This window comes from Manis javanica, chromosome 2 (genome assembly GCF_040802235.1).
Source record: "Manis javanica isolate MJ-LG chromosome 2, MJ_LKY, whole genome shotgun sequence".
Taxonomy (NCBI): domain Eukaryota; kingdom Metazoa; phylum Chordata; class Mammalia; order Pholidota; family Manidae; genus Manis; species Manis javanica.
The window spans coordinates 223125793-223145662 of record NC_133157.1 but is presented as its reverse complement, the minus strand read 5'-3'; the positions used below and the strand labels follow the sequence as shown (position 1 = coordinate 223145662).

Below are 19870 nucleotides of genomic sequence, written 5' to 3'. Positions count from 1 at the left end.
CCAAGGCAGGGTTCAGACTGGGGAATGCAGCTGTGTGCCCGCCCTATCAGGAACTGGGTGACGATGTCCTGCCTCCCCATGAGCATCTGCTGGGACCCCTGTGCCCAGGCTGGCGTGGCAGCTCACAGTCTGCCCACTGCAGCACAGGCTACCCCCGGGCTCCTGCAGCTGGAAGGGGCTGGCCACTGAGGCCTCCTGCTCCAAGGGGTCCACAGGCCAAGCAAGGCCATTCCTGAGGCAGTGAGTAGACAGGGACCAGCCAGGGACACACTCCTGATGGCCGAAGCCCCCCTGCACCAGGCACTTTGCTGCTCGGCCCGTTTCACCCAGGACATGACAAGGGAGAAGCCCAGCATGGGCTCTGAGGACAGCAGGCAGCCACTCACTAGCCCACCACTCACCCACTTGTGGACTCGGTGGGGGAGGTACTTAGTGGGTGGGGGGTTCCCAGGCCACCCAGCCTCCCGGTGCCACCTCCCAGTGCCTCCACCCACCCTGGCTGCACACACCCTGCACAGCTCCACGGGCCCCACCCTGGCACTCCACACACTTTGGTGGCCCCAGTATGAGAAGGCCGCTACTTCCCAGAAGGGAAACTGAGGCCCAGGGAGGGCCCGGAACTGCCCTCTGCTAGGGCAGGGAGGCCACAGTGCTGGTACATGGCAGTGTGCGGTGGAGCCCAGAATGGGAAAGCATGTGTGGTCCAGGCCTGGGAGGCCAGGGCTCAGGTCAAAGGGCAGCCGAGACAAGGCCCTGGGGCAGGTGTGTTCAGTCGGGGGAGGGTGCCTTGAGCAGCCCTGGCCTCTGGGGCTGAGCAGGGCTGGGGCACCTCACCCAGGGCTAAATAGTTCTGCTGAGGAAGTGGAAGCAGGGGGTGAGGTGACAGTGCATGGGGCTTTCTGGGGCAAGGGTCTAGTCACAGGCAAAGGGACCTGGCCTGGGGGTGGGAGGGGCACCTAGGTGCCATGGCTCCATGTAGGCACCTCACACATGCTGAGGGGCAGAAGCAGGGTGCCCAGTCCATCTGCAGGCCTCCAGGCCCCCCTCACACCCCTGGACAGCAACACTGCTAAAAAGCGTGCCCGGGACTGGACAAGCAGGCAGTGAGCCACCCAGACAGTAAGCCACCACAACAGTGAGCCAAAGGACAATGGCACCCATCGAGGTGGACAATGATGTCCCCCGAGGTGGGGTGCTGGGCAGGCCTCCATCACTGGGAGGATAACCACTGGCCTGGGGGCACTGCCAGCTCTATGGGGTCATCCGCCAAGCAAGTGCCTGCAGGCCCTGGGGGTCACCCCAACACCAGAAGGGAAGACCCATTCCGGAGGACACCCAGCCCGGCCCGAGCTTCAGGGCGCTGGTGGGCAGGGCGAGCAGCAGCCAGCAGTGCCAGGCTCTGGGGAAAGGATTCTGGGCAGTGGGAAAGCTGGCATGAAGCCAGAGCAGCGCAGGTGAGGCCCATTCCGGGCATCAGGGGAGGCAGGGGGCGAGGGGCCCGAGGAGCAGCAGAGCCTGTCCCTGGGTGTCCAGGCTGGGGGAGGAGCACGGGGTGAGCTCACAGGTGGGGGCCTCAAAGGTCTTAAAGGACGCTGTGCTGGCAGAGCACAGCTGCCCTGGGAGGTAGGGTGGAGGCCTTTACAGAGCCCTGGGAGCAGGACACCCCCACTCACTCAGGACCTAACTGGGCCAGGGCCAGGTCAGCCCATTGGGCCAAGGAAGGGCCCAGGATCACGGATGGGGTACCCGCACCCCCAGGTCAGCACTGTCTCCGCTCATTCACTCTACGGTCCCTTGTAAGCCAAGGCACTCCACTGGCTCCCGACAGGCTGTCACCACCCTCCAGGGCCTGGGACAGCCCCCCAGAGGGCCTGCTACACTCTGCCACATGCAGGCTGTCTGAGACAGCACAGCCCTGGAGAGAGAGGCCACCCCTCCACCCGCCCACTTCATACATGGAACAATAGAGGCAAATGGCAGGTTCAAGGTCAGTGGGACTAAAGCCAGGACACGGCACCCCAGCAGGATTAACGTGAGGAGGGGGACACTGAGTGGAGACATCAGCTCTGACCCTCAGCACCAAGCCCTGTGACCACCCCATGGATGCCCCCCACATGCAGAACAGACAGACAGGCACACAGGAATCAAATGAAACACTAGCCTGCTACTGCAACCTTAATTCCATTACTGGGCCTCAGTTTCCCCATCTGTCAACACCCCCACCCCCTACCCAATAAGGTAAGTCCTTGAGGGCAGATCAGGGCCTCAAAGGGGGCTCTGCTGGACCCCAAGTCTACCTCTGTGACTTCATGAACACATCATCTCATAAATCCAAAATCCCCCAACATGTGGCCGGGGGAAGTGGGGACACAGGTGATGGAGTTCAGGAACAGTGGGAGGGGGTGAGGAGTCAGCTCGGTCCCACAGCAACAGTCTGAAGGCAGCCAGTGTGGGCTCCCCACATCCCCCTGAGGCTGCCCCCACAGCCCCTTCCCCGAAACCCCTGCCCCGAACCTCGGTCCATTACCCCAGCCACCGTCTGCTGTGGCTCTGGACAGAAACTACTGAGACCCCCGAGCAGTGGGCTCCAGACTGGCCCTGGAGGAGCTAGGGATGCCCACCTGCCCCTCAGACTGCCAGGCATCTGCCACCTCACTCCATGCACTCCTGGTGGGTGCTGCAGGCCTCCATCACTGGCCATGTTTGGGAGGCACTGTCACCAGGACAGACTGCATACCTGAAGAAGGGCCCTGCAAACACAATGACAGCCGCTTTCCAAGGACCCCCGGGTGTGGTGGTCAGTGCACAGAGCCTCCTGGCCAGCCACAAGGTCTCCTGACCTGTGCTCCTGATGAGGAAACAGGACACGAGGAGAGGCTGGCCACCACCCACGCGGTCCTCCGGCCAACTCCAGCTCGGCTCTAATGGCCACAGCAAGACTGAGGGCCCCTCCGTCCCAGCTGACCCGTTGCCAAGCCTCCCCGTGGGCCCCTCTGCACTCACCATGCAGAGCAGCACCCAGGCCAGCTGCCTAGGGCATGAGAAAACCCCGCTAGCACAGAAGCCAGGCTGGCAGCCGTCTGACCCATCCTGGGGGCTGCTGCCCTGGCACGCAGCTGCACGCTGGCCCCTAGCAAGGTGTCACACTGGAACCCCATGACCCATCTTGCCTGCAGACATAAGCCCCCTCCTGCTCAGGAACGCCAGCCTTCCCTGGGGGGCAGCCTGCCACAGCCCCTACTTCCTGGGTGCCAGGCCAAGGCCAAACCTATCAAGGGCAGAGCCCTGCCCCCAACCTGCAGCCCCTTCCCACCACCCACCACAGCCCAGACACCTCCCCGGGCCTGAGAGGCTGTCAGGGGCCCTTGCCCAGGGGTTTCAGCTCTTGAACTGAAGGAGCAGTGGGCGCCTCTGTCTCCCAGAGCCCCGAGTCTTTGGGGGCAACAGTTCCTAGATCCCTTTCTCCGCTTCTCCAGGAAAAGCCCATCTTGTCACGACATCGTGTGTTCGGTCAGTCTCTGGGCCATCACAGCCAGAGGAAGAGGCCTGTCTTCCCCAGGCTGCATCCTGCCGGGGCTGCTCGGAGGAGGCAGCAGGGCCAGGGGGGAGACCCAGATATAAGGGCCGAACCCCACCTCCCTGCAGGGCACCCACACCTTCCAGGAGAGCAGACACAGTGACAGGCCCTGAGCCAGTGTTTTGGTTTACCAACTCGCCCAGGTCCATTTTTCTAGAAGCTGCTTTTAGGGGACATTTGTTTCCCAAGCCCAGCCCCTGTGAACTTCAGGTCAGGGAGGCCCTCAGAGAGCACCTGCTCCAATGTCTGCTGACAAGGACATAGTGGCCCAGAGGGCGGAGTGCAAGCACATGGCCAGAAGCCAGACCCCACCACCCACGGCCACAAGTTGGGGCTGGACCCCACCGAGAGGCAGCATGATTCTGCCAGCCGTCCAACTGCTGCATTCTAAATGCACTTCCAGCATCAAGGGACAGGAGGCCACACACACCCTTGCACACCCACTTGTACACACATACACACACATGTGGGCCTGCACCTCAATCTGCAGGATGGCCTCCTCACGCAGCCGAATGGCCTCCAGGTCCTCTTCGGTGATCTCGGGAAGCAGCACCTGCTCCTGGCCCTGCCATATGCTGTCACCCTCGCTAAGGATCTTGTCATCGTCAGCCAGCTCAGCAAAAGTGGCCTGGGGACCCTGCTGAAGAGACAGACTGGTTTCCAGGGCATGTCCCAGCGCCAGGCCCAGGGTACTTGTGGCAGGCAGCTCCACCTTGAGCTGAGTCGGGGCTCAGAGGACCCAGAAGCCCCCAGGAGTCCACGTGCCCCCCACCCCCAAGCCCTGGGGAGGGGACAGGAGGCAGCCCCGGGCTCTGCAGCCCAAGGGGCCATGGGCCCCAGGCCCTCATCCTGATGCCTGGGGCCTGGGGACATCTGCGCAGGGCTGAGGCCCTGGAGCTGCTGCAAACGTGGAGGCAGGGGTCAGGGACATATGGACACCATGTGCCCACCTCCGGCCACCCCAGGCCCGGTGCCTGGAGCACTTGGCAGGACCCCCACGGCCTGCCCAAGCCAGGGCCACACAGAAGACCCTGCAGAGCAAGACGCTTTCCGCTTGCAGCCCTCAGGGGGCGTGTGCCTCTCGGCAGGCCTGGGACCCACACGCAGGCCACAAGCACGAACTCCAGCTGCTCACCCAGGGCTGAGCCCCCCGGAAGCCTGCTCCGAGCCAGTCAGGACCGGGTCAAGCTGCCGGGCTGCGGCTGTGGAAACCGAGGCATGGACACACAGCAGGGACAGACACCACAGGGAAGAGCACATGCTACATGGTCCCCAGGGGGAGGGAAGCCTGAGAAATGCTTTCAATAAAGTGGTGGCTTTTCCCTCCAATTAACTCTCGCCCTCAGGTATCAGGTCCTGAGTGGGGTTGTGGGGGAGCCTGCGGGCTGCCCTACCGCCTGCAGAGGGGAGGGGAGAGCTGCAATGGGAATGGGAGCTGTTGCTTCTCACAGATGACATTTTAAATTAAACTGAAAATGTGCGACTATGAAAGTCCCTGGCCAGGTCCCTGGGGCCCCTCTAGGAAGCAGAGGGCGGCACACCGGCTCCCACCCCAGCCCCAGGCATGGCTCTTCTCCACAGTGGGGGGGGTGTGCAAGTGTGAGCCTGTGAATGTGTGCAAATGTGAGTGTGTGTATGGGTGTGAATGCGTGTGTGCAAGTGTGAGCGTGTGAATGTGTGCAAATGTGAGCGTGTATATGGGTGTGAATGCATGAGATTATATGTGAGAAAGTCAATACATCTGTGTGTGTGTGTGTGTAATCCAAAGGACAGCAGGCAGAGGCCCAGATGACAGACACAAGCCCGGGGGTGGGTGGGGCTGAGGCTCCAGGGAGGCGTGCCAACGTCTCTGAGGCTCCCACCCACCCCGCGAGGCACAGTGCCAAGCCCTTATTGCAAAGGAGGACATAGAGGCCCAGGCCGCAGCTCCTGGGACGGGATGGCGCAGACCGGAGGTGGGGCTGCAGGCTCCAGTTCCAGCACAGAGGAGCTCCAGGCAAGAGCCACAAGACCAGGAGGAGCTTGGTGCTTCCTGAACACAGGGGTGCCCGAGGGCCACCAGGAGTCCTGACTGGAATGGCTTCCTCCCTGCCAATCCAGTCGCCAAGCAGCACAGGGGTCCCCACCCCTCCCCTGGCCCGAGTGGTGACACCCTCAGCCGAGTCTGGGTACAGAGTCTGCTCACTCCTCTGGCCACCACAGTGCTGTCCTGGTGGCAGGGACTCTGTGGGCTCTGAAAGTCAGTGTTGGGTGTGCGGTAGGTGGCAGGCACAGCTGCCACCTCTGACCCACCCAATTCAAGTTCAGAACTCTCCTTGAGCCCCTTCTGTGGGTGTCCGGGCAATGGGGACAGGATGGAGATGCAGGGCTGGACATGGCTCGCAGCCGCCCCTCTGCTGGCCCACATGTGCAGGACGCTCGTGCTGGTCACCTGGAAGGAGACTGCACAGGCTGCCACCCGCCTGTCTTCTCCTATCTCTTCGTTACAGGGGCCCTTGACATTTGCCTGAAACGCGCTCACCTTCCCACCCTCCTGTGCAGGGCCATGTGGCACAGCACTGGCCACACTGACGCCTGTGGGGGCAGCCTGTGGGACTCCAGGGGAACCTGGGCAGCATGCCCCTGCAGCCCCAGTGAGCCTATCTTATAGGTGGCAGTTACGGGACCTGCCTGTCCTCCCAGCAGAGCCACTCTCTGCAGGCATCACTGTGGCCCCACACAGCCCACCAGGGCAGCCTGCAGATGGCCTCATCTGTGGGGGCACACAGCCTGCAAACTCATCCTTTCCCACGATGGTCGCCCGTGCCAGGCCTGGGGATGGAGGTGCACAGACTACTCAGCTGGCCACAGAAACAACAAATGGCACAGATAACTCCAGCACATTGTGACAAACGCCAGCATGGGTGGGTGCACGACACTGAAAGTGTGACAGAGGACAGGGGACATCCAGGTGGCCAGGCAACCCGCCTGCCGGAGGCCCTGGTGATGAGGGACATGGCATGGGGCTGGCTGCTCCCCTCATCCTGCTGCCAGCCCTGTTAAGGCCAGGCAGTCACTGTCAGGGTCAGTTCTCCAGGCCCCCAAGGGGAATGGTGGACCCTATGCCAAACCAGCTCTCTGCGCAAAGCCAGCACTCTCCAGTGTACCATGCTCCCCAGAAGCCAGAGGCCTCTATGTATATACATGGACAGGTGACTATAAAGTAAAAGATCTGAGCAATCTGTGGACAACTGGCATTTGTCACCTCCCCTTCCCAGTGTGTTTGAGGGTGGTGCCAGGGCCTGTGGCTGGCATGCTGATGGCGCAGGCCTCCAAAGAGTGATGTCCCCCCACAAAGGGGCCTGCTCTAGAATAAGGCACTCAGCCCCACGCCCCACGGAGGCCTACTCCCCACTCTGATTCCATCAGCATGGGGCTCCCAGGAAAATGCGGCAATCCCCTGTGCACAGGTGCCTGCACCCCAGGGTGGGACCCAGGAACGCTCTCTGTTGCAGTGTCTGTGACAGCAAAGCCCTGCCAGCAGGAGGCCCTGGGAAAACGCTGGCATGTCCACGCAAGCCCCACAGGCCAGCCCACATGCTGGGCAGAGGAAACGCACAGGATGTTACAGGCGACCTTCCCCGGCATTGGGGGTTTCAGGGGAGGCCCCTTGAAAGCTGAGGACCAAGGGTGCCTACACACCCTCACCTCCACAGGTAACTGGGCCGTGCTCCCCAAGTAGCCCATGACCAGACACTGGGCAGGAAGAAATAGCTTAGATGCCTGATCTCCTGAAAGGATCAGAAAGCACTCCTTTATTCTCCTCACAAAGGCCCGATTCGGGTCTTTAGCTCTGAAGCTGGGATTAGGGACTTGCTGGCAAAGCGAGGGGCTGGCCGTGTGATGGTTTTCCAGATCGAGGGGAAGCCAACAAAGGCAGCTTTCTCCTCCCTCCAAGGCCAAGGCTTTGGGTCCCACTCTGGCATGTAGGGGAGAAGACCACAGTTCAGCGTGGTGGCTGGGCTCCGGGGCTGTGAGCGGTTCCCGTGAGAAGAGACTGAAGCCGAGTCAATGCTTGGGGAGGACACGCCGTGGCCCCAGGGCTCTCAGGGGCTCTGGGAAATGGACCACTTTCTCATGCACTCCGACCCAGGGCTCCGTGTGGGAACACGCGTGACGCTGGTGGGAGGGCAGGACCAGGCACTAGCCAGCCACCCATCTGAGAAACACATCTGCTGGTCAGTAGCCCAGGGCTGGCCACTGAGTTCTACTCTACTTCGTTAACCACTGGAAGTTTCTGGAGGCTTGTCAAAGCCCAGATGGCAGAACTGGCATGACTGTAGCACTCGTTCCCAACTCCCATTCAAACAGAGCCACTGCCAGGGAATGCCCAGCTAGCCTGTGAGGGTGAAGCGCATCTCAGACTGCTGTGCCCAGGGAAACATGGAACTCTGCTGGGACCCTGTGCTGAGCTGGCAAAGCACAGCACACACATGACCTGTGCCCAGACCCCAACAGTCGCAGCCTCGCCTAAGGGCAGGAGCTAGCCAAGATGCCCCTGGGTCTGATCTGGGTCTGCGACTGGCGCTGGACCCGGCGGAGGCTGCGGCCAACCCCCCAGATGGCTGACTCCACCAAGGCTGACCTGCGCACGGCCACAGCCAGCACTCGGCTGAGATGGGAGAAGGCGGGTGGCGGGCACTGTCTCCTGCGGGGACTCCCGGCCTGCAGACAGTGGCCAATCCCCATGGTGGACAGGGTAGCACGTCCCCTTGTCGCTTACAGCTTGCCAAACCCCCAGAAATATCTAATCTTCCTAATTTCTCGGAAGCACTGCTGAGCACTCTCTCCCTTTTTAAAAAAAATTCTACTGCAATATAAACATCTACAGTTAAAAGCACAAATCATAAATGGTCTGAATTCTACAAAGGAAAGACTTCCCACGCAAGATGCGGGACCCTGCCAGGACGCGGGACCCGCCCGCCGCCCTGTCACCGCACTGCCCCCAGCTAAGGAAGGTGCCACCTGGCTGCGGAGGGCCGTCTCTTCAGCCTGGTTTGCCCTCCTCTCTCCCTCTCTGGTGTCAGGCTCCTCTGGCTCAACATCCTGTCCGAGCCTGGTGGCCTTGATGGCAACAGTTCATTCTATCTGCAGGGGGCGGCTACGAGCACTCTCTCACGAGACTTCGGCAGACACGAATGTGCACTGAGCTGGGGATACACTCGGGTGGAATTGCAAGGTCATGGGTAAGAAACATTTAACATTTTGTTTTCAGGAGATATTTTCATGTGGTGTGCCAGACACCCAGTAGCCCCACCCCTCACTGACTCTCAGTATTTTCCTGTTTTTGTGGTTTTTGTAGTCATTTTGGTGGTGTGTATTGACAGAGCACCGCAGGATAGCTTTGCCTCCTGATGCCACACGCTGAGCACCTTTGTGCATTTCTTAGCCAGTTGGGTGACCCTTTTTGTGATGTGTCCACCTCAGCCCTCTGCCCATTTGCGTTTTTGCACTGTGAGCCTTTTTCTACTGATTGGTAAAAGTCCTTTATACATTCTGGATACATCCTCTTCAGATGCGTGCTCTGCAAACACCTTCTCTCGCTCTGCGGGCTGCCCTGTCGCTCTCTCAATGGCATGTTAATTTCACAAAGTCAGGTTTGTCACTTTTCCTTTATAGTTCGTCCTCTTTCGTCTGTGTAAGAAATGATCGCTTACCATAAAGATGTAAAGATCACCTCCTACATATCTTCTAGAAGCTTCATGGCCCTATCTCTCAAATTTAGGCCTATTTCCAGCTGAAGGGTTTTGTGTGGGGGGTGAGTTAAGGCAGAGGGTCTGTTGGGAATGGCGGTCTTCTGGCGCCCTCCCAGCCAAGGCAGGATGGGCTGTGAGCCTGGAGCGCCCCCTCACCAAGACAGAGCCCTGGCCTGGGCTGGGCTTATGGCCTCATGTGGGAATGTCTTTCCCTGCTGCAGACAGGGTCCTACTGCTACAGTACAAGGGTGCATGCAGGCCAGCGGCCCTGTGTCGGCTGCCAGGAACATGGCCATGGGGATGGTACCCACTGTGGAAGCTGACCTGGCTCTCTCCTCTCTGCGAGCAGAGCGTTCCTCTGTCAGTGACTGGCCGCACTGTTTCCTTGGCAACTCCAATACTGAAATGCAGTGGGGCAGCGGTGCTCAACGCGGACTTGCCATTTGCTCAGCAAGATCCTTTCCCCAGGTCAAGCACCCAGCCAACCCAATGTCAAGTCCCGGATACATCTTCCACTCCTCACCTCACGGCAGTGCACCTTGCACAAACCAGGCGATCGTGGGTGGGAGCTTCTGCTCCTAGATCCCTCCTCTCCCACTGTCTGCTTGTCTAGCCTTCAACAAACACCACAGTTTCCATTTCCACTGCTTTTTATCATATTCTGATACCTGGTAGAGTAAATTCCCCAATTCTGTTCTTCAAAATCATCTTAACTCTTCAGGGCCCTTTACACTTACATACACATTTTAGAACCAGCTTGACAATTTACACACACACTCAAAACCTGTTGGAGTTTTTATTTGGGTTGTACTGAGTTTACAGATCCTCTTGGTGGGAGCTGACATCTCATTATCAAGTTCCCCAATCTATAAACATGGTATACACCTCCACGGTGTAGGTCTGCAGTTTTCCAGATACAGGCCTTAAACAGCTTTTGACATCTTCCCAGCGTTCATGGCACTACAGATGGCATCGCTTTTTAAGTGGCAGTTCCAAGGTATCCTTTGCACATACCATTTCTTGTGGATTGACATATCAGTAATCCTGTCACGTTCACTCATTAGTTCTAAGCTATCTGCAGATGCATTCACATTTTCTCATGACACGATCTTGTCTCTGAAGTATTTTCTCTCCTCCCAGCTCTCATACCTTTTATTTACTCTTCATATCTTCATGCCCTGGGCATGCCCTCCAGCACAATGGGGATGAGAAGACTTAATACTAGACTCCGTATCTTGTCTTTGATCCCAGGAGAAAAGATTTTAATATCTCTGTAAGAGTGATGCTACATGTAGGATTTCTGAAGATACCCTTTATCGGATTAAAGGCATTCCTATCTATTCCTAGTTCCACTGACAGTTTTAAGTCCCCTGGGTTGGTGTTGAATTTTACCAAATATTTTTCTGTATCTACTGAGATGATCCTGTAGATTCTCTTACTCAATGAACATGGCAAATTACACTGATTATTTCTGAATGTAAACCAACTTTGCATCCCTAGAATAAACCCCACTTTATAATGCTGTGCCATCTTTTTATATGAGGCCAGACTTAGCTTATTAATACATCGGTCAGGAGTCACTCTCTTTCTTATGATATTCTCATTAAGAATCTGCTGGTTTGCTGGCCTCATAGAGCAAGGGGGAATATGTTCCCTTTTCATATTCTCTGTGAAAGTTTGGGTAGATTGGTGTTACTTATCCCTCCGATATTTGAGAGACCTCACCAGTAATGCCATCTAGGTCTGGAGTTTTCTTGGTGGGATGCTTTTTAACTAAAAGAAAAGAAATGGATTTCATTTCTTTAATAAATACTGGACTTTCCAGATTTTCTATATATCTTGGTTGTATACTTTATCTAAATTGCCAAATTTTGGCATAAAGTTGTTCATAAGAGCTTCATAGTACCTTATTATAATTTGTAGGATCTAAAACAAAGTAGTCATTTTTATTCCTGATACTAGTAACTTGAATTTTCTATATATATTTTCATTGATCTCCTAGGTTTTAATAATTTTATTCATCCTTCTAAAGAACCAGCTTTTGGTTTTTTAAGCTTTTACTATTGCACATCTAGTTTATATTTCACTGATTTCTGCTTTTTCTTATATATTGTCTTCAAACTTAATCTGTTGTTCTAACTTCTCAAAATGGGGAATTAAATCACTGATTTTCACACTTTCCTATTTTCTAGTATATGCATTTAAAGCTAGAAATTTCCTCTGTAACCACTGCTTTAGCTGCAGCCGGCAGGTTTTGATCCCTTGCATTTTCATTTTTGTTCTGTTCAAGATGGTTTCTAGTTTCCACTGTAATTTCCTCTTTGATCCATAGAGATCTAAATGGTACTCTTTAAATTCTCAACCCTTGGCACTTTCGTTTTTGTTCTGAAATTCTAGTTTCACTTCCCTCTGATTAGAGAACATACTCCATATTATGTCGACCCTTTGGGCTATGTTGAAACCTGCTCTGCAGGGCAGCGTATGCATTTTGTGTACTTGAAAGGAATACACATACTCCCGTGGCTGGTGATGGTGTCAATGAACATCAATGAGATCCACGTACATCAATTTGTAGAGTTGGCTGACTCTTCTACATCCTTACTGAATTGTTTTCAGATTATTTTATCAGTCATTTAGAGAGGTGTTTCAAAATCTCCAACTATAATTGTAGATTTGCTGTTTTTCCTTTTATTACTGTCAGTTCTACTTCATACATTTTAAGGCTATATCATTCGGTACATATAAATGTAGAGTTGCATCTTACATTTGAATTAACATTGTATCTTATGCCATGCTCCTCTATATCACCAGTAGACTTCTCCAAGTGACGCCTGCTGATTCTGGCATTAATAGAGCTGTGCCAGTTTCCTGTGGTTTGTGGCTGCACAATAGCTATCTATCTTTTCCAGACTTTCACTTTCAACATTTTTCTGGATTTATATTTAAGAGATGTCTCTCATAAGCACTATACAAGTTTGGTTTTGTTTTGCTTTTTTTTTAACCAAGTCTGTCAATCTGTGCCTTTTAATTGGAGGTGGTAGGCCATTTTACTTTAACATAATTATAAATAAATTTGGTATAAATCTATCATCTTACAATTATTTTTTCCTACTCCTCCCATTTGCTATTGGCTTTCTTTTAAGTTAATCATGTTGTGTTGTCCTCTCATGTGTTCCTCTCTATTAGCTTACTTTACAGCATATGTTCGGTATTGTCTTCTCAGTGTCACCTAGTAACAGGCGTGCATCCTCTACTTAGAACCACCCACCTTAAGTTAGCATCATTGTCATGTCTATGATGGTGCAAGGACATTACAACACTAACACCACCCACCTCCTCTGTGTCTTCTGTGCACTTGCCGTCCCAGTATCTTCACCTGCCGCGTGTCGCAAACCCCACCAATCATCACTATAGGCTCACAGTCACCCTCAACTGACATGTAGCTGCATCTAACTCTCCTCAGTGCTACATTCCTTTCTCCACTTCTGTGCTTCCATCTGGGTCATTTTCCTTTTTCCAATTTTAGAGAGTTCTGTTGATGATGAATCCTATCAGTTTTTGTTTCTCTAAAAATATTTTCATTCCACCTTCATGTCTGAAAAATTGTTCACCAGATGTGGAATCCCAGGTGAGCAGTTACTTCCCCTTCAGGGATTTAAAGGCTTTAAAGATGGCTTTCCATTGTCACTGGCTTCCATTGGTTTTTTTTAGGAAATCAGGTGTCAGTCTTGTTGCTCCTATAAGAATAATGTGACTTTTTTCTGCAGCTTTCATTTACTTTTAAGGTTTTCTTTTTAGTCTCTGGTTTTCCAACATTTTTTGATGCAACTACGGGTGATTTTAAGAAATAGGATACATTCAAGCTGCGGCTTGAAATATTTGAAGTGTTTGGAAAATTCTCAACCATTACCTCTCCAAATACTGTTTCTGTTGATTCTCTCCCTCCTGCTTATCCAGAGCTCCAATCACACTCTCTTCTGTATTTCCTTCCTACCACTTTCTACTCACAGCAGGGCTGGTCCAATGCAGGTTAGTTCTGCAGAACGAGAGAACTGTCAACGATCCTTACCCTGTATTAGGCCCCCACCCAGAGACCAAAGGTCAAATGCCAATTTTTTTTTTAAATTTTGTTCAAATGCCAATTTTTGAAAGACTATCAAGGCAGACCCCTCAGACGGGGGCCGTGCCCCAAGTCCTCCCTGCTCCTCCCTGTGCTGTCCCCTAAGCCCCACTAACTACAGTAAATATTCGGCACCCACCTGCTGCCTGCCACTCCGTTGCACTGTAGGAAGTAGTGCTCTCAACTTTTCAGCAATTTTCTGTTGGAAAAAGTACAAGACAAAGGGGACAGGAAGGACAGGAAAGGTGGGGAAGAGAAAAGATACAGTCAGATAAAACCCAAAGTACTGATAGTGACTGACAGCAAAGCACATTTTCAGCTCCTGAGACACAGAGCAGTCCTGGGTGCCAGGAAAACTGGAGGCCCAGCTGGGCTCTGCTGATGATCTGTTGGATGGCCTCCTTCCACACATTAAGCTCTGGGGCTCAGTCTCTTCACCTGTCTGAATGGGGTGACACCTGTTCCTCTCACCTCCCAGGATGCTATGGGGATGATGCCCCTCAGGCACCACAAGAAAATAAATGCCCCTCAGTGCACATCCCCTGAGGCCATGCCTGCCTGATCCTGACAACTGTCAAATGTCCCCAAGGCTGGTTTTCCCTCTGCTCTGAGAGATGGGACCATACCAGGCCAACCCAGGGACAAGACAGCCAGAGTGAGTGCTCAAGGGACCAAGCCCCCCGCAACCTGGCCAACAACCTCTACCCACAGGCTCTCACCTTTTGCACCACTCCATAGTGCTGAATGGCATCTGAGACATGAGTTTTTAGGCGGTTCAGCTGAAGACACTCCTGCTACAAAGACAGTGTATGTGTCACCACCAGCCCTCACATAACTCCACACAGCCCTGGCACAAAGCCATGTCAGTGCCCAACACCCTTGAACCAGAACAGTAACATGCTCTCCCCTCCTGTCCCCAGCACCTCCTAGGAGGGCCCTGGCCATTCCCCAGGCCCCATGTCTCAAGTCACAGATCAAGCCCACCCCAGCCTGGGGACTTCTGTGTAGTTTCAACCTGAACCCAGCCCCTGAGCTTGGAATCACCCCTCCTCTGCCACCATGCACTGCCATGCAAGCCCACGAATGAGAAGGAGCCACAGATGTGCCAGTATTTCAGTGAGTTGTGTTTCAGTGAGTTCTGGTTTCCAATGGACACCTTTCAAAGGCACTCGGTAGTATCTGGGCCTAACAGTCCTGTGTGGCTGCAGATCTGTGGAGCCTGTTTCAGTGTCCACATGAGGCTCTTGTAACTGGCACCATATGTGTGCCCAGAACAGAGCCAAGAGCCCAGGAAGCTCTTTAGATCTTTTGAGCAAAACACCTGCAGCTCTCCAGTCCCCATCACCCACCACCAGCTCTGTGGGATCGGCACAGCCTTTCTGCCCTGACAGCAGTGAGCAGGACTGTCAAGGCAGACCCCTCAGACACAGGCCCCACCCTCAGCCCTCCCTGCGCTGTCCCCTGAAGCCAGCCAAGCCACCACGCACAGGACTATGAGCCTCAGAGGGGGTCTAGGCTGTATCCTCCTCCCAATATCCAGCACAGAGTAGGTGTAAAATGAATGTCAGGTCCTTAGGTGGGTCTATGAGTGTACAGACAGGTGGGTAAGTGGGTGGGTGGAAAGAAGGAAGGACAGATTAGGCTGAAAGTGAACCCTTGGAACTCCCAAGGAGCTCAGGCTATGGTTTCCTGGCCCTCATGACACACACAGAGGACAGAACATGGGCTGTGGGCCCAGGAGGGCCAGAGTTCAAATCTGCCCAGGGCTCATCCCTGGCTCAGACACCTTGGGCAGGACTGAGTCCCAGTATCCTTCTCCACAAAAAGCGGGTGGGAACACCAGCCAGCAGGTGGTCCGCAGGACTGAGGGAGAAGCACAGGGTCACACCTAAGAGGTTCCCAAGACGTGTCCAGGAATGAATAAGTACCCAAGGGATGAGGCAGGCAGGCAGGGTCAAGAACAAAGCCACACATGAAAAGGCCAACTGTGAGTGCCACTGCCACAAAACTACTTCAGACCTGGCCCGGTGTTGCGTGATCTCCTCATAAGAAGAGCCATGGTGATTTCCACCAGAGTCCAGAACCAGGTGCTCGTCTCCCATCCTGAACAACTGACAGCTGTGGTTAAGTTGTGCAGAGCGGTTCTGAGCTTCCCGTGGGACCTGTAAGGCTTCGGGCGCTGGCTGTCCACCCCATCCATGGACAACTGACTCCCAGCCTGTGAAATTTCTTTTAGCATATTTGGTTTATCAAAGTCTAACTCAACTTCTGGAGCTGGATCTACTTTTATTAAAGTATAACTTAAATTGTATGAAATAAAATTTATCCATTTTCAGTATACAGTTTGGCAACTTTTAATCTAACTCCATTGCCCCAGAAAGTCCCGTCGTGTCCTGTGGGTAATCACAGCTCCCAGCCCCAGCGCAGGCCACCACTCATCTCCTGTCTGACCCCCAGGTTTGCACGTGCTCGACTTTCACATAAACAGGACAAGCGCTCTGCCTCTGGCCTCCTGCTCAGCGTCTGGGCTTGGCAGACCCCCAGGCTGGAGCAGTATCAGTGTTCCACACCTTTGACTGCTGGGTGGCATCCTCCAGAAGGCGGTGGCATGCCGTGTGCCTCTTCCCCACCAGAGCCCAACCTCTCTCTGTAAGAGGCCAGGCGTATTTTAGGACTTGCAGGCCAGTTTCTATCACAACCACTGAACTTGGCTGTAGTAGCTCACACGGAGCCGTGGGCCATGTGCAAATGAGCAGGTGTCAAGCACAGCTTCGCTCGTGAAAGCAGGCTCCGGCTCTCTTGAAGGTTTAACAGGATTGGATGTTTTGGATACATGCCCTCCAACCTTTGGGGACCTGGATGGGGTGCAGGTAACAAAGACGGGTGTGTTGCCCTGGCAAGGGTGGGTAGAGGGATATGAGGCCAATGGTGGAAGTGATGGGGGTCGGGGAGGGCTGCAGTGACAGGTGACTGTCAGAGCTGTGGAGGGACAAGGGCACCGGTACAGTGGTGGCTGTGACCACAGTGGTAACATTTGTGGTCTGATGACAGACTACACGGAGGAGGACACGGCAATGGTGAGGACAGGGAAGGTGCGTGCCGAGGACAGGGACCAGGGAGGCAGGAGAGGGGAGGGGTGTCGCCAACCTCCCTTTGGAGGCACCCAGCCTAGAGGACTCAGGGCCCTCAACCAGGCAGGGAGCCAAGGCACCCACCAGGCCCTGGCGTTCGGTGGGAGCCCCACAAACCACTCCCCTGAACGGGTGAGCCCAGCAGGTTCTGGCCCGAGCTGCCGCGCAGCCGAGTCCCAGGCAGCCTGAGTGCCACCAGCATGCCGCGGTCCCCCACATGCCCCGCCACGGCCACCCACTGCGCCCGCTGCCCTTGTACTCCCCAACGTACCCGGGGACAGCCCTGCAGGGGTTCTTCCATCCGCTTCAGGGCACCAGCGCTGGCGGCCACTATTCTGCTGGTCTCCTGCTGCACCATGCACCTGAGAAGGCGGGGCGGAGGCAGGCGAGGCCGGAAGGGAGAGGGCAGGGCAGGAGAAAGGGCCGGACGGGAGGAGGCAGGACGAGGAGAGGCAGGGCGCAGGCCAAGGGCCCACACACAGGGACAGAGGAGCCGGGGTTGGGGAAGGAGGGAGAGTACACAGTGAGTGAGGGTCAGGCAGCTGCTGCCCACTACAGCCACCCCAGACCTGCAGACAAGCCACATCCGGATCGTGGTCCGAGCCCCTGGCCCAGCGGGTTCAGCGCCTGCCCCTATGGAGGCCCTGCATGAGCCTTCCCTATGGAAGGGCCCCTGGGGGTCAGCTAGACAGGAACCTGGAGGGAACAGGTGGCCACACACATGTCCGTGGACCACAGGTGCGGAAATCCCGGTCCACTCAGCTGGACCCTGAGGGGCTTTGGTGAGATCCCACTAGCAGGCCCAAGTCCCTCCAGCCTGCAGGCACGCTTCAAGCATGACCACCAAGGGGCTGAAAAATCCAGCCCCTCGCCGGCATGGGGTGACCACAGCCCCTCTGGACATAGGGGGCCTGGGGATGAGCTTACCCTCAGGCCCTCTGTGGGCACACACCCAGGTGAGTGAAGGCAGATACCATAGACCCTCCTGACCCTACACGCTGCAACCCAATGCCTTCGTACAGCAGCGGCGGGAGTGGGGGCACAGCACAGGCCATGGGGCTGCACATGTGGGAACATCCCAAAAGGCACCCACACAGCCAGGCACCACCTGACAGGGGGATGCCCTGCAGACACGGGTGGGCCCCAGGCCCTGACACAGCATGCAGCACACCGAGGGAGGGGCAGTGGCCTGTGCGGGAAGGGACACGGGGTGGGGTAAAGCGGAGGACAAGAACCAGCCTGAGAGGGCGTGGGCTGAGGGCCCTCCCCACTGGGGCTGCCAAGGCACTGCATCAACTTCCCCCAAGGTCACTCTCAGGGTCACACCCCACTGAACCCTCTGTACTCTCACCACACCTCTCACCACAGCCCGCATGCCTCTCCCCAAGCTGTGGCCCGCACACCACCCCCCATGGCCCACATGCCTCCCCGTCATGGCCCACACGTCTCCCTGTGGCCAGCACGCCACCCCACACCTCATGGCCCACAGCCCACACTCTCTCCAGTGACGTATCCGGCCTCATGATCTGTGTGCCGCCATCCCTGCTCACATCCCCACCTGGGCCTCAACTCCAGACTGGCCTGTCCCACGTCCCCCTGGACTCTCCACCTGAATATCCAGCAGACATCTTAAACCCCACGGACCGACACGGGCTTTCCTGCACCAGCCCGCCTGTCCCGCGGGGCCCGGGCGGCTCACGGCACGCCCGCCCCTCCCGTCCCCGGAACCGAAAGCCTTGGTGTGGCCCCTCCCCCTCTCAGCCCTCCGTCCGGCCCACCAGCACATCCCATCAGCAGGTCCACGGGGCACCATTCAGAATCCATCCCACACCCCACTGCTCCCGCGTGCCTCCCTGGGGCGACTGCCAGGCCCCGGCAACCAGTGCAGGCACCACCCTGTGCCCACCGCACACGGCAGCTGTAGAAGCCTATGAAAGGGGAGTGTGGTTGTGTCCCCAGCCCGGAGCCCTCCGTGAGTCCCTGGCACACCATGCTCACCACCGCTGTGCCCCACACTCTTTGCCTCAGTGCCCCCTGCCTGCCCCACAGCTACTGCTGCTGCCATCCTCGGCTGTGCCAGAGCTTCCAGCGGCCAGAAACAGCCACCTGGATGGTGGGGATTCGGGGTGTGGAGGGAGCGAATCCAAGGCCACCCGGGAAGAGCCGGCGCACGGCTGCCCCGCTTGGCCGTTCTTGCTGCCTCTCCCCCCTCCCCGACCCCACCTCAGCACAGGCAGAGCCTCATGTGCGCCGTCTGCCCGCGGCTTCACAGGCCCAGAGCCAGAACACAGCAGCGCCAGAGACGCAGTCTGCCCAGGCCTGCGCCATGCTGTATGTGCCTCTGTCCCCCTCAGGAGCAGGTGGGATCCGCTGCGCAGGGTCCCAGCAAAAGAGGCCTCCCCACCCACCTGCAACTCCAAAGTGCCACGCCACTCTGCTGAGGCCTTTGCCAACCAGAGGATGCGACCAGCACAGCCAAGCAGCAGTGAAGGCCCGTGGTGGGGGAAGTGCACCGGGCGAGGCGGGGCGGCAAGCTGCAGGGGCCAGGATGACCCACCTCCAAGCTGACGGCTGTGAGGCGTAATGGTGCAGACCACCCTTCCCCAAAAAGAGGAGAAACTAGATGGTAATGAAAACACAAGAAGTGAGCTATGGAGGCAGCTAGAGTTTAAAGGGACCTTAGATTCTTCCCTCAGGAAAGAGAAAAGGGTAAGTCAAGTCTGCACCGTCTACCTAAGCAGCTAGCAAGCTGAACACAATGGAAGAGGAAAGAGATGGCGAAGTTCAATAATTAACAAAGCAGAACACACACCGATGACAGGAACAATCAACAGAATCAGAAGGTACTCTTAGGGAGCATCAGAGAGCCGCACAGCTGTGTCCAGACGGGTCAAGGAAAAGCCCAGGTGACCAATGAGGAGCGAGTGGCCGGGCCTCCACGCCCACAGGAAAGGGCAGGTCAGGAGGGACTGCGGCTCACATTCCATCAATAAATTTCATACCCTGATGAGGTAGAAAAGTTTCCTCATCAAAAACAACTCGAGAAGAAAGGAGAAAACCTAAATAGCTCTACAGCTGCTGAAGGAATACAACTTGTCCTTAAAAGCATCCCACAGATGCCACATACAGGGGCTTCCCTGCCAAACACTTACGGAGGTAATGCCAATACCACACAAATGTCTGCAGAATACACACGGCATCTACCTCTCATGAGGCCGGCAGCACCCACGACCCAAACTCAATCTAAAAGAAAAGGACACTCCAAGTCAGTCACAAACACGGTAGTAAAAATACTGAACAAGATACT

At 55.8% G+C, this 19870-nt stretch overlaps 1 protein-coding gene across 1 annotated transcript in view; it reads right to left on the bottom strand.

The window, feature by feature from the left end:
• Positions 1-19870, bottom strand: part of LOC108390238 (t-SNARE domain-containing protein 1) — an 86434-nt gene that overhangs the window by 21565 nt on the left and 44999 nt on the right. The window contains 4 exon segments of the mRNA XM_073230239.1: positions 4056-4214; positions 13572-13631; positions 14152-14226; positions 16823-16925. Coding sequence (XP_073086340.1) covers positions 4056-4214; positions 13572-13631; positions 14152-14226; positions 16823-16925 — 397 coding nt within the window.